Source organism: Phalangium opilio, unplaced genomic scaffold, assembly GCF_054372755.1.
Source record: "Phalangium opilio isolate 3A_F unplaced genomic scaffold, DU_Popi_V2 ptg000082l_1, whole genome shotgun sequence".
NCBI lineage: Eukaryota > Metazoa > Arthropoda > Arachnida > Opiliones > Phalangiidae > Phalangium > Phalangium opilio.
This window is the reverse complement of record NW_028324189.1, coordinates 19,537,849-19,555,218: the sequence shown is the minus strand read 5'-3', so window position 1 is coordinate 19,555,218 and position 17,370 is coordinate 19,537,849. Positions and strand designations below refer to the sequence as shown.

Below are 17,370 nucleotides of genomic sequence, written 5' to 3'. Positions count from 1 at the left end.
TGAAAACAATAAACTTGGGATTGAATACACACTGGCATAAAATTAACCATCAGATTGGTAGCCAACCTCCGCGTCTCAATATTCGCTTCTCTACAGGGGAAAAGACGGACTCTGATATGTCAAATTGCCTAAATAAATCTATTGTACAAAACTTTTATTATCTAACTCCTGACCTCACTAACTTACCAGATAGCCTTACATCCAAAATACCTTAGATCGCTAACCTAGTTTAATAGCTCGATCCATAAAATGCGGCAGAAGTGATATCCCCCCCCGGTCCAGGCAAAGTGGGAATATATGACAAAACTGAGCCATACGGCTGCCATAGATTTAGCGTATTTTCCTAGAAAAATGTTTCCGAAGCTTTGTAACTCAAATTGACAGTCTCAGACTGAAAATCTCTGTAACAATTTAATACTAATAATTAACTACCAACGTCAACATGTAATACCCGTCTTTCTGTTATTAGATTTATTAATCATTTTCAAAAATAAGCTCTTCTAAGTTCGAAACGACGAAAACAAAGCAATCCCCGAGTCACCCGCCCCTTGATCCACGAGCAGACGACATAAATGAATCTTACGTTGACTGGCAGCTTTACACATGAAGTACGTAACTTATGCCTAGGGGAGCTACACGATATTCTCTAAGCTCCTAGGAAAGAACATCCCCTTACGCGGAGGGAAATAGTTCTGTAACGCGGTTCCTTCGGATCCATGCGATCCTTCCGCCTCAAGAACCGATTTACCATTAATTCAGGAACTGCTATAAAGACTGAGCAGGGTGTCTAAAATATTCTTTAGATAAAACTATTCACAATACCAAAGATTATTTGGGAGTTAGAAACGAGGATCTTATCAATCTGGGTAGCTTTTGCTTGAACTATTTAAGTCGCCGTGTATATGTTTTTTATGAGGAATGTTTTCTGTTCTCGCGGCCACGGTAAGCCCAGCCGTCGGTGGCTCGGGAATCGGGAAACCGAACATACCTAGACAAGGCTTAGCGTAGTTTTCGAGTCTACGGTTATTCGCAGAGCTATTTTTCTCTTGCAATTAAAACAATTCTTATAATATTTAGTTGAAGACTTATTAAGTGACTCGGAAATGTTCGGAATTTCAGCTTTGAAACGTTGAATATACTATAAAGACTACCGAACGCTACCGCAACTTTGCCTTCCGAGCTTCCCGGTTCGGTTGACGGCGAAGTCGAGTCGAGGTCCCATGGAAGAAAATAGTAATAGCCGTCGCCGATTGGTCTGGCATTAAAGAGGTTATCTATGTTTAGGGGCTCATGATCGGTTAAAAGATTTTTGTTCGTCTGCTTAGTTTTTACTTCGGGAATGTCATGAAATCCATGGCCAAAGCTATAGAAAAGTGGGACTTACGTACTTTATGTGTGAAGCATAATCCGCTTTTGCTATAATTCCCTTAAAAAGCAAGGACTACATGAATAACGTCAGTTTCTTTTACAAAATTGAATAGGATACAGCCTCCATGTTACGTCTATGACAGAATTTTATGGACCGAGCTATGACCTTTGATCGCTAACCTAGTTTAATAACCTTTGATCGCTAACCTAGTTTAATAACCTTTGATCGCTAACCTAGTTTAATAACCTTTGATCGCTAACCTAGTTTAATTACGCTTGATCGCTAACCTAGTTTAATTACCTTTGATCGCTAACCTAGTTTAATTACCTTTGATCGCTAACCTAGTTTAATTACCTTTGATCGCTTACCAAGTTTTGTTACTCAATGAAAACCAGAATTGATTCACCTCAACCCCCCCCCCCGTCTTCACCTAGTCACCAGGGGTAATTCGCGCAAACTTTTTCCACCCCTCTCGAAGCAACCTTTCTTCCGACGGGTGATCCCCATCTGCAATTCCCTTCACGCTGATGTGGTATACTCGACTTCATTGGGATCCTCTAAACTAGGCTAAGTTCCAAAAGAATTCTTCGGTCTTATCTTTAATAACATTATAATTAACTTATAATGTCACCCTAAAATTCATTATCGACTCTTAATATAATGTATTTCTAATTTTAAAAATATTTTGAAGCTGTAAGGCAGTTTCAGTCCTACCAAGAAACAAATAAGCAGCTCAGAACACGATAGTAATAAGTTGAAATCCATAAATCAGGGTCAGATTCCCAAAATACGGTTCAAAATTCTAAAATCCTGGTCAAAAATTGTAATTCTCTCCCAAAATCCCTACAAATTCTAAAACCCTGCAATGCTGGTCAAAATTTCAAAATCGGTCTAAAAATTCCAAAACCATGAAATCCCGTATATAAACTCACTTCATGTCCGAATCAAATTTACTCGTCGAACAAGGACTTACAATTCGGGGAAAACATTTTCCTCAGTTCCAAATTATCCTCTTGTTCAAGTAAAATCTAACATTCAAAATAATGATGTAGAATGGAGTGTACATAAAAAGGGTAGAAATAAGTCTTCGTGTAAATCCGTAGAATGTATCTTCATGTCAATCAGTAAGGATGTGCAGCACATCCAAGAACTCTTGTTTGTGCCGGTGATGTAAGCCCATTGCTTGAGAGCCATCTAGTAATTACGTCGATGTATTTGCAAAGTAATTCATAGTCGTTGCTTCTCTGAAAACACTTTTTCAGGTATGGACCGGGTTGCTTTGCGTCATGGGAGTCTTAACGATTATTGATATCATTCACAAGCGAGTCAAGGGAATTCCAGGATCAATGATGTCCTTCGCTGCTCAAAAACTCTTTCTTTATTTCGGAGCCATTTTGGGAAAAGGTAGAGCTAATGGCATTTCGCGGAAGCTAGATTGGGCATGATTTTTCTTTTCTTATTGCTGACTAGCTGTTGCCCGCGGCGTCGCTCGCGTGTAATAAGAACTTCAATCAAAATGATATAAAGAATGGACAGATTTTACTGATGACTAATATTTTTTTAGCACCCTAGGAGCGAAGGCACTCGGCGTTGGCCGTCAGCCCGTCGGAACATTTTTTATTACTTTTCAAGCGGACATTATTCCATAAAGAAGGGTTTTTAAATTTCTGGCCGCCATTTTAAAAGACGGCAACAAATCGAACCCGAAAGACCATTCAGCCCGTCTATAAGTTAAAGGAAACCAGTGTACTAAATATTTGAGAAATTGGTTGAAACGCGCGGACTTAGTAGCATAGAGAAGATTTTTTACATTTCAGGGCACCATTTATTAAGATAACGGCAGACTGGAAAAATCTTTCTTTGTACACACCTAATACTTATGAGTAGCTTTCTTGCAAATTTTCAGCCTTCTAGAGCAAGCGGTTTGGGCTGGGCGTTGATTATCAGTCAGTCTGTCAGTCAGTCAGGACTTTGATTCATAAAGATATAGATAGAATAAGGCACTCTCTTTAATGTTTCTCAGAGAAGCAAAAGCATCGAATTCGAAATTCAAAAGTGCTAATTCATGGGCGCCCGACAGTCTAATTGCTATTTTAAACACAACCTATAATCCATTTTAAAGAAAAAAAATGGTCAAATCCGAAAAGGACTTGAAATTATAAGATTGGACACCAAAATGTTAGCTCTCTGAGCCGAGTGGACTATCATTATCGAATTATTATCTCCTATTTATCGACAAGCAACTACAGGCGTTATAATTAAAATGCTGAATTATTCAAGCGATATAAAAAGTTTTATTCATAACTCGGTTACCGTGTAAACACTACCCTCTCTATATTTCTAAACAATATTTTTAAATTTCTAACGTTTGTGCATACTAAAGACATAAGTGGTTCATATTGCAGCTCCCTAATAACATTTCTGTGTATCAGCATTTTCCCCCAGCACGGAAGGGAAAAGAGTATTGTCAAGAAGCGATATCTAGTTTACTAGGGAGAAGGAATAAATTCGTAAAAATTTCTAGTTCTTTATCTCCATTCCCAACGCAGGTCCGGAGTTAATCACCACCTCTAAATTTTAACCAGCATCTCATTGGTTTTTTGAAAACTTACGTCAGTGCGACGCGAGAGGCGAAAATTACATATTTTCCGACTTAGGAGAGGTGAAATAGTCCGGCCTCTTTTCAAGTCCCTTCTGTATTTTGAAAGGGGGACTGGGACTATGGCAGGCGAATACTTAGGCATCTTATACCTTCTCCATAGTAAACTAGATATCACTTCTTGGTATTTTATTGTTAATAAAAATCATGCTATAATATTATTAGCCACATCGTAGTTTACGATAGGCTCTTAGTTTGACCCGAGCCGTAATAGTAGTTGTAGTAGTAGTAGTAGGGGCCGGGGTTGTCGCTTTTGTTTTCGTTAGATTTTAGCTTAAAAGGAACTCGATAGTACCTCAACCCACCCATAGGGGTAACTGAGCTCGGTTAGAGAATATATATTGATTATAATTTTTTCACACCGCACCCGGATCGCTCGCCCAGAAGTATGACACTCTACCACTGTTCCTTGGAGACACGATAGAAAGTTCGAATATTTATCCTTTTGTTTACCTCTAAAGTGTTGGAGGTGGGAGAGTTCCTCTCCTTCTGTGGAGTCGGTTACTATTGAATTTTTTTTGTGTCGTGGGAAATTTCTGTTTTTTTTAGGATCTTCGATTTTTTTTCTTTTTATTTATGTGCTGATTAAATAGATAACGATGTGGCTACTATTATGGCCCAGCCCTTGGGTCAAATTTTCATCAAATATTTTATAACTCTCCGTGACGTCATCTTCACTAGCCAGTATTAAACGCCGAATAGCTAAATAGTGAAAAAAAATATTTGCAAATTTCCGTGAAATATGAATGCGGTCAGAAATTGCAAACACGTTTGCTTCGATATGCAAACTGCGAACGCGGTCCCCTTGGTTGTAAGAATGCTCACAGACACACCCACACGTCCAACAAAGTGAATGGTTTCAGTCAAACAATCTATAAATTTTTCTATTGGTTTGTGTTGGTGCAGGCTTCGACATTCCTTCGTCACTGGCGATTCGCTTCAGCGTTGGAGTTTATCTCTTGATAGTAGTGGTTTTCGTCAATTTGTTCAACGGAGTCTTGAAAGCCAATTTCTCGTCTCTGAAAAAGGAAAATATTAACAGAATTCCGGATTTATTGAAAGTACCCGACGTCAAAGTTTTCATTAATCGTGGTATATGCGAAAATATCAGAGAATTGGTGGATATTTTTAAATACTTTAATGTCATTACTAAAGTCCAATAGTAAAATTTCAATCCCCCAGACTGACGATGAATATAATACTCTCCGGCATCAGGATACAAAAATCGACCGTCTTAAAGAAGCGGGAGACTTCATTTCAGGAAAGCAAATATGGTTTGGAGATATAGCTGCTTTGCAGTCGTACTCGCTATTAATCTCGGATGAGCCAAAGCTGAAACTATTGCATCTTCATCTTGGTTCGGCCAAGTACTTGCATAAAGCGTTAGTGTTCCCAACCAATAATAAAACAATGAATCCGAAAGCTCTGAAGTACATCAACCGAAGGTTCGTTAACTTTCTTAATGCAAGAACAGTCTGCGTTTACGTGTTTCTCATTTGCACATTGGCGATGATCTTTAACATGAAACGTATTTTTTATTGTCTTGTTCAATAATTGACTAATAACGCAGGAAGCTTGCTATAATTACGGCTCTCCTGACTGAAACCTTTTGCGTGTTTGCATCTTCGCTTTGCTTGTTTGCATGATCGCGCTACAGTCCACATTGGGTTTTCGCTACTTTGGGTCCTCACCTCGCGAAGATACAAATTTCTCGCTACTAGGCCTAGAACATCGCGCCATCACGAAAAATGCACCAATCACAGGCGAGTGGAAGGGTGTCGATTAGTTTCGTCACTTTTCATAATGACGAAAGCAGCGTGTAGCTGAGTGACTCAAACGAGTCACTGTTAATAAATACGGACTACGTAGATGGAGCATTGGTTACTGAAATTTAATTGGCTCTCAGAATATGAAAAGCAAAATATTTGCAAGTATCTGAACAGTGGCGCAAATGTTTTTCGTGATCTGTTGCGAAGATGCGAGTAGACGATGGCACGAGTCTAATTTGGACAAAGCATTTTGCATTTTGGAATAAACCTTTCTTTCGACTGCAAGTCCAAATTGGGGTCCATGGGCCCCACTCTTTCGTTAATCCAAAGACGTTTTTGTATCGCCCGAAACGTTATTCTCATTTCTAAATCGCATAGAGGGGCATACACTGGCGCTGTAACCAATTTACTCTGTACGTGAACAGTGTGGCGCTTTTCAAGATAATTGCGCAAAATTTGACGCTCACGGGAACAGTTACCTTTTCTTTCCATATGGAGTTTATCAATATTCAGAAATCTTCACCTTGTAGGTGGCATAAAGTCAACATCAAACATGCGGAAAAATTTTACAACCTGATTTATGTTATTGATTTGAAGAATCTCACCTTTTGGTGATTGCAGATTGCGGGTTTTCGTGGAAACCGGCCAAATCACATCGTATCACCGCTTGATCGAGAGAGACTTTCACATCGAATTGGAACCTCAACATTCGACGGCTGAGAATGAAGTACACGTACTCAGGTTCAACGACATTGAAACCAAGTTCAGATTGTGGGCGGCAATGCTTGCAGTCGCTTCTTTCGTCTTCACCGTCGAGCTACTTACAAGATTCCAGTTTCGAGAACCACTGCACATCACTAGGATCAAACGAGGATTGTTGGGAATGTAAACCCTCGCAACGGAACTTTAAACCGGAAACTGATTTAAAACGATTCCGATCCGAACAAACACATGGCTAAGAGTCGGTTCAGACCAGTATTTATTTGCACAAAGCATAGGTATCTTCATGGTTAAATGACGCATCAAAATTGTACACCACCCGTAAGCAAAGATTACAAATTTTAAGACTTGGCGCGAGGCCGCATCCGACCGAATGAAATTTAGCATACACAATAGCGGACGACGGTAACCGCGAACTAGCACAAAGCCTACTTTTAGGGAGTAAATAAGCCTAATAGAGCTACGCCGATTAAACGGCAAATCATAGCGAAACTCTGATGCCTCGCGACTTCTGACCGCTTTCAAACTTTCCTCTCATCCACTTTTGGTGATACTAAGCTAGGGCCTACTTCATTTATTGTCGTTTGCGGATGAAACCAAGTTTATTTAAATAAGTGACACTTGGAAATGACCATACTCTAAAGTTACTATAATATCGTGTAAATAGCTAACGCAATCTTTGACAAATACTCAACTGACCAAAGTTCTAAGTGAAACAAAAGTGAAGTTCTTACAATAATTGTAATCGTAAACAAATTCTGTCAGCGAATGAAATTAGTATTTTTCTAAAATTTTAAAAATAAGCACGATCTAGTGAGGGTGCGTTCCAATTAGGAAATCCAAAGTTAATAGTATATACAACAAAAATTACTTAGAATATTGGAATTACTAATATTTTTGTAAAATCGCGATGAATCTTAAAACGAAAATACGCGAAAGAATTTGTTCACGAGGTATTTAAAATACTACATAGAAATGTATTGATGTATTTAAAATACTACATAGAAATGTATTGATGTATTCTAAGATATAAATGGAAAATAAATAATTACTAATTGTATTAGTGGGAAAATAAATAGTTACTAAATGTATTTGTGGGAAAATAAATAATTACTAAATGTATTTGTGGGAAAATAAATAATTACTAAATGTATTTGTGGGAAAATAAATAATTACTAAATGTATTTGTGAGAAATTAATTAATTACTAAATGTATTTGTGTGAAAATAAATAATTACTAAATGAATTCGTGGGAAAATAAATATTTATTAAATGTATTTGTGGGAAAACAATTAATTACTAAATGTATTTGTGGGAAAACAATTAATTACTAAATGTATTTGTGGGAAAATAAGTAATTACTAAATGCATTTGTGTGAAAATAAATAATTACTAAATGTATTTCTGAGAAAATAAATAATTACTAAATGTATTGGTGGGAAAATAAATAATTACTAAATGTATTGGTGAGAAAATAAATAATTACTAAATGTATTTTGGGGAAAATAAGTAATTACTGAATGTATTTGTGAGAAAAATAAATAATTACTAAATGTATTTGTCGGAAAAATATAACAAAAACTATTCACGGTTTTTTTTGATAATGTTTAAATTTACTTAAGCAAAGTAATTTTTCATCGCGTTGAAATTTAAATGGCCGAAAGGAAACAACATATTCATTATCATACTTTTCCAATGCTGAACGCTCAGGTATAAAAATAAAACCCAAAAAGCGTCTCATGCCAGGAACCTAGAAAGTTCTTACGAGAGAAGTCTTAGTAAAACGTAAAATGTGTAATAGAATTCCCACCTAATTATTTTTTAAAAGATGTTTTATATATTAAGTCAAAATAAATTATTTCGACTCCCCACTCTATTTCGTAAATTTTATGGAATTCATTTCCATTTATAACCATCAACACTTGATTGATTAACGCCTTTCCAATTCAATACTCGCGGGATACTGTGACCACGACATTATTAGGTGCCATTTCTAAACAAGCATACATTTTTTCTCTTTTCGTAAATAGTAGAAAATCAAAACAATCACAACTTCAGAAATATATCCTGAAATAAATAATGTCAGAATTTCGTTAGCGCTCCGCTTAGTACAAGCTAGGATTTTCTGGTTCTTCCAAAATGGCGCTGAACGAAATGGAATTTCTGGGAAATAATCGATATTTTAAATACAGGTACAATTTACATTTTCAAATCTTAAATGTTATTGTCGATTTGAAATTTAATTAAAATTATAGGTACAACCAAAAGACTCCTGTAAAAGTGACGACAGTAGAGGTGAATTTATCAAGGTTAAGTGGCGTGTTTCTGAGAATTGTTTTCTCGATGGCAGTTAAATTTTCAATATTTCATGTTAGGAAACGTAGGCGATGAAGAACTAAGTGCTACGATACTCTATCATGAAGGATTACATGAAACGATCCCTTAACACTACGTATTTTTCGCATTCCTTGCATTTCGATTAGTGTAACTGAATCAACGCGCTAGTTTTCACTCGTCGGCCAAATGATTGTGCAATTATTCGCGAATTTGAATATTACACGTCTGATAGACTAGTTTAATTTGATACGTACAGAACTGGCGATTACTCGAAATATCTAATCATTAATCGATTTATTATTAATTATATCTGTATTCGATTGAGGATCTTACATTTCCACATCAAACGAAAAAGTTTTTTCCTATTTTTTCTGATAAATTTAATATGACGCTTATTTTATGTTACGAGCTTTCAAGAGCTTTTAATCGAAATCGAAACGAGTCTTCAAAAGTATCTCGTCTTAGTCGAAATGTAGTTACAGCTAGGAGGTAACGTAAAATTGAGTTTACAAAGAAACTGAGTCAAATAACCAGGAGGCGGAGAAGAAATACTAAGCGCAAAGGAATTCGTTTCTTCACAAGTTCATATAATTAAGGCTGAAATACTTAATTTTTCCAAAAAATTTAATCGAGCCGGTAATGGTAATTCTTCCGTCAGTGGCTAATGTCGTAATATTTTTCACCCTGATAATTCCTATCATTTCCCAAGAAATCAACCACCCTTTAGAGGAAATGAATAAACTTATAAACCAATTAGAATGCCCAAAAGAAAAATCTTCCTCTGAGTTCCTCAAAAACAAGTAATGTTTTTATGTTTGATCCTTTTTATAAAAAGATAAACCTTTACAAATATTAGTGTAGAGTTTAAATAATATTACACTGTCTAGTTGCCAAAACTTTAATACACTTTCTCTCAAAGGGCGCCGTTGCGGTTAAGTTGCCGGTTTTGTTTACATCAACCGCTCTCGTCCCCATGACTGATTGTATAAAAGCCAAAGAGAAAATGAGTTTAATTGAAAAAGATTTATATTTCGATTGCAGGAAGTCCAATCAAAATTTAAATCAATTAAAAGTAGAACTGCAAATCGAAATTACACTGTTAAAAAAAACTGTTCAATCTTGGACAAAATCATGCGCAGAGTAGTGACTCTGAGACAGCACAGATTTTCAACCAAATCTGCACAGATTAAATCATGTGCTAATGTGCACATTAATTTGATTGTGCGAAGTTACACAGAAGCACGGCCAGCTTTGAGCGCACAACCGACCATCGTTGAACGGTATACCGACAATAAACGGCAGGAAAATCAACCAGCTCTGAAGAAACATTCCATCATCGACGGCAGGCTCATCGACCACTTTAGACTGGAAATCCGACCATATTTGTACAGAATATCGATCATCTTGGATCGGACAACCGACCATCGACGGCTTATACTTCGAATATCTTCAATTGGATAACCGACAATTTTTGCATGGAATATCGACGATGGCCACGTTTATACCACTCCCCACCTCCATGAAGGATATACAGCAAAGCAGACAACATTTTAAACCAATTATTATACTCCTTAAACAGATATAAATCAGACAAGAGTACATTTTGGTGAGATATTGCTTTATGCATTGGTGAAGGCTTAAACGTCTATTTCTTTACTGCACAGTCTTCATGATGAACATAAAGAAAATGACAAATATTGCTTAATGTGTATTTAACTTTCGGTTCACTCTGAACCGTTAGGACCTCCTCTGGGAGGACGCGAACCAACGCCTATTTTGGCTTCGTCATTCGGTGCATTCAATAAAACCGATCAGGGAAAACCAAAATTAAGAATTATTTACCATTGTATCTTGGCAAGTTAAAATCTATGTTTAAACTTTATATAAATGTAGTAGAGCTAAATTAAAACGTAAACACTCCAATTTAAATATTAATATCAAACGTTTTTCTTGGAATATTAAAATGAATGAGAACTTTATTGGTACAAAACCACTAAAAGAATCGTAATGCCGAAACATATTTACAATATTTTCAATTAATATTTTGCAAAACGAATATTTTATGGTTTTGAAAGAGTTCTTTTCATACCAGCACAAGGTAAAAACAAGAAGGGAGTATAACTAAGGAGTAGAATCTAGAAGCTTATTAAGAAATATGAAATGTTATTGCTTAGGCCTTTGCTTAGCACCTCAAGAGTTCTTTAAATAAGTTCTAAGTGTATCACACTGTAGCTTTCGTTGTTGAAAACCAACTTTCAACACACTCTCCCCAGTAAATGAATAGTCAAGACAAAATTGAATTGTTTAAAATAACAACATTTTAGGTGGCACAATAATAGAGTAATTTCGTCTCCCTGCCTTTGGCTTATGGTTAGTTGTGATACTACTCTGTTGAATATAGGTAACCGCCTTGTTTTATCATTCGATAGTTTGATAAACAATACTAAGCGGGTGGCGACATATATTGAATTTTAATTTGCGGATAAAAAGTCTTCGAATTGAGCGATGACATTTTTGCCAAAAATATTATGAATTTAAGTTTTGAACTAAATATATTTTAACTAATTTACTTAAGAAGAAATATTTGAGTTTGTAGACTTTTTTGCCGTTTAATATCACATGAATGATAGAGAATGCAAAAACCATATCACGATCTGTGCAATCTTAAAGCACACTTGGCAGGTCATTTTATTCCCTGGCCAAAATTTGTCAGTAGTGTGCAAATTTGGCATGTTAATTTATGATTTGTGCAACTTGGGTCAAAAGCGTGTAAATTTGGTACGCCATTTTGGGATATACGCAAATTTTGGTAACACTCGTACAAACTTGGCAGACCATTTTGGGATCTGGCCACCTTTGTTCGAAAAAGCCCAAACTTGGATGAGTTCTGGTCGGTTTTTTCTAACAGTGTATTGGATTATGTTGTTGCGCCATTTTTGGCAACCCCTGGTTCGTTAATTGGGAGAGTCTATTTAAGTAATCATAACGGACTGAAACAATATAATTACTGTTGGTGTGATACGTGTGTTTGCAATAATTTAATTTATACTCGCACGAAAGTTCAGTTTATTTATTTTGATCATTGAAAATTTGCTCCAGATTATTAAAACAAAAGCCCGAACAGAAAAGTTTAATTTAATTTTGGTATAAAAACCGCTCGCTCGAAAAGTTCTATTAATTGATTAATTTGGGTTTACAACCCGCCCGCACAGAAAACGTTCCTCAAAATTGCTTATTTTACCTCTTAGGTTTTGCTCGCTCTCATTTTATTATATTTCCTCGAGGACCGCACAGTAATCCTTTTCCCGAGTTCTGGTACCACTCTCTAACAGTGACTGACTGGTTTTGCTCAAAAACCTTTTTTTCTTTCTCTTACTTTTAAGCAGGGTTGTTGATTTTTTTGATTTTTTCAAAAAATCAAAAAAATCGATTTTTTTTTATTTAAATCGGATTTTTTTTATTTTATTTGATTTAATTGATTTTTTTGATTTTTATTGAACTACTAGATAGTAAATTACCAACATGAAAACTTTTGAGTCAAAATTAACCAAAAAAAAATAATCATGACATTTAAGCAGCTATTGGATATTGTTACTATTCAAATGCTTGTATAAAAAAACTAGCTTGACCGCTATTTCATTTCCTAGCCTTTTTAGCAAGACAAACTGGAGTTATGGGAAAAACTTGAACTGAAATATACCAAAACCATGATTGTTTTTAATTTTAGGTCTTTTCTAGTTACGTTTCTTCTCGAGTTTCTTAAACTACTTCTTGGAATCTTATGAAACATCTTTTAAAAATAAAAATATATTATTGATTTTAATCAAATGATTTTTTTCAAAAAATCGCTTGATTTAAATCAAACAACCCTGCTTTTAAGGGGGCCCTCACGTCCCCCCCCGGCTCAGTGCCCTTTTGGCTACTCTTAAAAACTATTTTGCTTTACTGGTGATTTTCCACTAGCAGGGCCGTTCACCTGCCTCAACTGTCTTTTCGATCTTTACCTACGTAAATTGTTTTTACAGTTTGCTTCTGGTTTTTTTTTCACTGTTTATACCCCCAGCAGGGTGCTCTATTTTTGAACTATTTTTTTACCCTCAAAAAATATCTTTTGGCACGAAATCATTTTACAAAAAAAGTAAAATGAATAGGAGATTTTTCCGAATATTACAATACAACTTAATTTTCTCGAATTTTAGAATTGGCACAATAAATAAAATAACAATAAAAAATATACAAAACGTTAATCAACTAAATGAATGAATGAAATAGAAGTTTGACAATAATAATACTATTAATCAATTAATAAACAAAAAAACTTTACAAAATATTTTACACTCCCCACCTTGAACCGTAAGGGTTCAAAATGGGTTTACAATTAAAACAACAAAAAAATTAAATTCATATTTCTAAATTATACAGCAACTGTACTGGACGCCTTAAACGGTTCCCGTTTGGTAACCCCACTAGGCAAGAACGGACGACACCGTCTCTACCTTTCGTTAGTTCAACTACGATTGCTAATTTCCACATAGCTCTAGGCTTGGTGTCTTCTATAAGCACAACGTCATCAATTTTTTATTCACGCGTGGGTACTCCACTAGATATTTTATGATGGTCAGACCTTAGTTCAAGCAAGTAGTCGTGCTTCCATCTCACCCAAAACCTATCAAGAAGGGTTTGGCGGTACTAAAGTCTCTTAATTAATAAGGTGCCATTACGGCCATGGCCGGCTTTGCTTTGAAGACTTTGCACCGAGGACACGAAGCTACAATTTTCTTAATGAGTTCTCTTCCTTTAGGGACCCACGCAGTTTCTCTTAATTCGACTTGAATATCGTTAACCCCGGCATGTTGTAATCTTAAATGGATGGACACGACCATCAGATGGGTTAACCTTTGGTTGGCGGCCAGAATGTACGGATGTTTTTCTTGATACGTCATTTTCGCGGCGTCTAACCTTCCGCCTACTCTTAGAAGCCCATTGGCGTCTATTTGGGGGCTCAGCGACAGAATTTTTGATGCTCGAGGAACTGGCTTCCCGGCTTCTAAGTTTCTCATTTCTTCTCCGTAACATTCACCTTGGGCCTTGGCTATCCAAAACCTCTCGGTCTCCTCTAGCTCTACTGTTTTTAAGGGTCCGCTTCTCTTGATACTCTTTGGCTTGGAATTAAGCACAAATCGTCTAATCCAGGCGGTTAGACGAAGCACGGGTTTTAGCTCATTATAATTTTCTAATGCTAGCAAAGGTTCCAAGGGCTTTACTAGGTTTATATTTGCCGCTACTTTTATTGGTGTTGCCCGTAACTCTTCCGCGATTTCTTCTGGGATTTCTTCGCTCGGTTTAAAATTTAGCGCGGAAAGTTCGGGTTCTCTTAAAAACTGTGGCCCGTTCCACCAGGTTTCATTATCGGCTAATTTCGCGAGAGTTAGACCGCGCGAGGGTAAATCGGCCGGGTTTATTTTACCGGAACAATGTTTCCAACAGTCCTTGTTTGTCAACTTTTGAATTTCTTGCACGCGATTTTTAACGAAGGGCTTCCACTTATCCGCGCACCCATAGATCCAATTTAAAGCGATAGTGGAGTCTCCCCACAAAACCATTTTTTCTGGTTTTTTTTTAAGTTTCTAGGAGCTCATTTCCTAGTCTTGCGCCCAGTAGCGCGCTCATTAATTCTAATCGGGGTAATGTTATGGTCTTTAAACCAATGGGCGAAACCCTAGCCTTAGAGCTAACCAGTACAGTTGTAATTAATCCATTTTTAAACAAATTTCTTAAATAAAAGACGCAGGCATGCAGCTCTACTGACATTGGCTTCTCTTCTAGCAAATTTTGAAAATAGTACCTTGGTACTTTAAATCTATTTAAATTTAGTAACTGATCGCACCAATTTTTAAACCTTTCCCCAATACTCTCGGGCAGCTGTTCGTCCCATTCTATTTTGCTTGATTTAGGTTTGTCTTCTTTATTTTGTTGCCATTGCCAAACATCTTGGAATAGTATCTTAGCTAAAATCGTGAAGGGGGCTAAAATACCTAAGAGATCAAAGATTCGGGCCACTGCCTTTAAAACCCATCGTTTTGTGTTAGCTTTGTTTAGAAGAGATTCTAATAATGGTTCGACTTCAAACAATAGTAAATCTTTAGTTTCATCTCACATTAATCCCAATACTTTTAATGGACCTGGGTTAGGGAAGCTCTGACCACCTTCTGTTTGACCACCCCATTTCTCTCTTATATATTTGGAGTTACTCCTCCATTTCCTTAACCTCATTTCACCCTCCATCAGGATTTTACTACTTTCTTGGATTAAAATATCCGCCTTTTTCACACTATCCTGACCCGATATTAGATCGTCCACATATAATTTTTCCGAGAGGACTTTGCACGTGTTTGTATATTCTGCCTTGTATTTTTTCACATGGTGTGTGATAGTAGCGGCCAATAGGAACGGACTTGCCGTAACCCCGAATGGTACTCTTGCAAATCTTTAAGGTTACTAGTCTTTCATTATCAAGGCTTGTTATACCCGCTACCCAAATGAATCTCAGCGAATCCCTATCGCACTCTGCTACGCTTATCTGGTGAAAAGCTTTCTCTTTGTCGCCAGACACCGCGATCTTATTTTCTCTAAACCTAATTAGAATTTTAAAAAGCTCGGGTAGGAGATTGGGGCCTGATTCGACGCATTCGTTGAGGGAAAGTGCATTTTTAACATGGGACGACGCGTCGCACACTACTCTAGTTTTTGTTGTCAAACTTTCTTTTCTAAACACACCTCGGTGCGGGAGATAATACACGGGACCACTAGGGGGTTTATTTAATGGCGCATGCTCTAAGATACCTGCTTTTAACTGTCCCTCTATTATATCATTATAGGCATGAAATTCGGTGGGGTTCGCTCTTAACTTGCGCAATAAGTTTAAGGTTCTTCTCTTCGCTTCCCCAAAATTATCCCCTAAACCTTTGACGTTATCCTTCCAAGGCAGGTTAACTGAATAACGCTCATCAAGCAATTTAATTGTTTCCTCAAATTTTTCCAAGGTTTTATTTTCCTCATTAATCTCATTTCCACCTTTGTCCCTTATCCCTAGATGTTCTAAATTCCAGAACGCACTAACGGTCTCCATCAGATTCTCTTTATTTTGCTCATAAACTGCCACTTTCATGACCGCTATTGTATTGGCTCCTATTGTCGACCCTCTAACCTGTGTGGGACCTTGCAATGTCCACCCTAACGTGGTATCAATCGCTACCAAGGCCTCGCCTAATCGCTGAAGGGGTGTGGCTTTTGCCACTTTCCAAAAGTCATCTGATCTTATGAGTATGTCAATATTCTTGTTTGCCCCATTACTATTACTTTCTTGCTCATCCGCTAGCTGTAATCCTCGCTGCCTCATTTCTTGCGCTATGTTTTCCCCAGGTATTGTTAAAGCTGCTCCCGTGATTTCGGGGGTTTCTAACGCCTCGATTTCCACTTGCTCATTGTTATGAATATTTTTTAACACTACTTTTACTTTTCTTTTCACGCTCACTATGGGGTCTTCACGCCCAAAGGGATGAATTCTAAGGGACTCTTCCCCCACCTGCTCTAAATTTAATTCACGTGATAAACTTTCTTTGACGAAACAGCGATGGCTTCCACCATCCAACAAACAGCGCGCTCTACCAATTTCCCCGCTCGGACCCATAATGGCTGCCCGCACGGTTTAAAACAAGATTTCTACGCTCGCTGCGGCCACATTACAACTAGCTACCTGCACATTGTTACTATTATTATTGTTATTGCCCTCTCGCGAGAACGGTCTTTTAGGCTCAGTATTGCTATCTACCCTATACACGCACAAAATCTGATGATGGGCCCGCCCACACTTTCTACATTGTTTAATTCTACCTAAGCATCTTTGCGCCGAATGCCCTGAATTTAAGCATAAAAAACATAATCCTTTTCTTAACGCTATTGTCTTTCTCTCATTGACACTAACTCGATTACACTCGTAATATGGATGTGGCCTTTCGCAAAAGGGACACGCTCTTCTAAATGGCTCCACCCCCGCATTCAAAACTGCCGCAGATGGCATTGGTCTAGGCCTAACCCAAGAATTTAAATTTGGTTTTTCTTTATTTTTATCCCACTGGCTCGAAGTGCTATTGTTTATTTTGTTCGGAACCACAGACCTAGCAACTCATAATGCCCTTTCCTTAATTTCAATTTCAACGCGTAGAAAATTTAGTAAATCCTCAAGATTCCAATCATTAATTTCTTCTAGATATAACATCCCTACTTTTCTCCTTTTCTCTACAAAAGCTCTCAATTATTTCTTTTGGCATGAAACCAGCTAACATTGGGCAAACAACTCTCCAGAATCCCTCGTTAAAATTCCCAATGATTGTAAGCTCCTAACTTCAATTTGCGCCGCGTCGTGCAACCGCCTTAATCCTTTTACATCATCTGATCTTTGAACCGATATTAATTCACGAAAATTCTTTAACCTTATACTAAGTAAACGATCTTTA

The 17,370-nt window shown here is 37.1% G+C and overlaps 2 protein-coding genes across 2 annotated transcripts; both read right to left on the bottom strand.

The window, feature by feature from the left end:
- Positions 1 to 13,557: 13,557 nt before the first annotated feature.
- Positions 13,558 to 14,457, bottom strand: LOC149653643 (uncharacterized). The gene has a single exon (XM_089847022.1). The coding sequence runs from the start codon at positions 14,455 to 14,457 to the stop codon at positions 13,558 to 13,560; it is 900 nt and encodes a 299-aa protein (XP_089703148.1).
- A 16-nt stretch (positions 14,458 to 14,473) lies between these two features.
- On the bottom strand, positions 14,474 to 16,934 carry LOC149653642 (uncharacterized). The gene is made up of 5 exons (XM_089847021.1): positions 16,847 to 16,934; positions 16,601 to 16,771; positions 15,243 to 16,549; positions 15,026 to 15,190; positions 14,474 to 14,917 (listed from the first exon to the last, which is right to left on the bottom strand). The coding sequence occupies exons 1-5, from the start codon at positions 16,932 to 16,934 to the stop codon at positions 14,474 to 14,476; spliced, it is 2,175 nt and encodes a 724-aa protein (XP_089703147.1).
- Positions 16,935 to 17,370: the final 436 nt, after the last annotated feature.

Excerpts from the sequence above, each read along its gene's own strand:
- LOC149653643 (XM_089847022.1), bottom strand. The coding sequence starts at position 14,457 with ATGGTTTTGTGGGGAGACTCCACTATCGCTTTAAATTGGATCTATGGG.
- LOC149653642 (XM_089847021.1), bottom strand. The coding sequence starts at position 16,934 with ATGCCATCTGCGGCAGTTTTGAATGCGGGGGTGGAGCCATTTAGAAGA. Across the intron at positions 16,550-16,600 it reads CAATGTGCAGGTAGCTAGTT|CCATTATGGGTCCGAGCGGG; the intron begins GTAATGTGGCCG and ends CCGTGCGGGCAG. Across the intron at positions 15,191-15,242 it reads AAGGCAGAATATACAAACAC|GATAGTGTGAAAAAGGCGGA; the intron begins GTGCAAAGTCCT and ends ATATCGGGTCAG.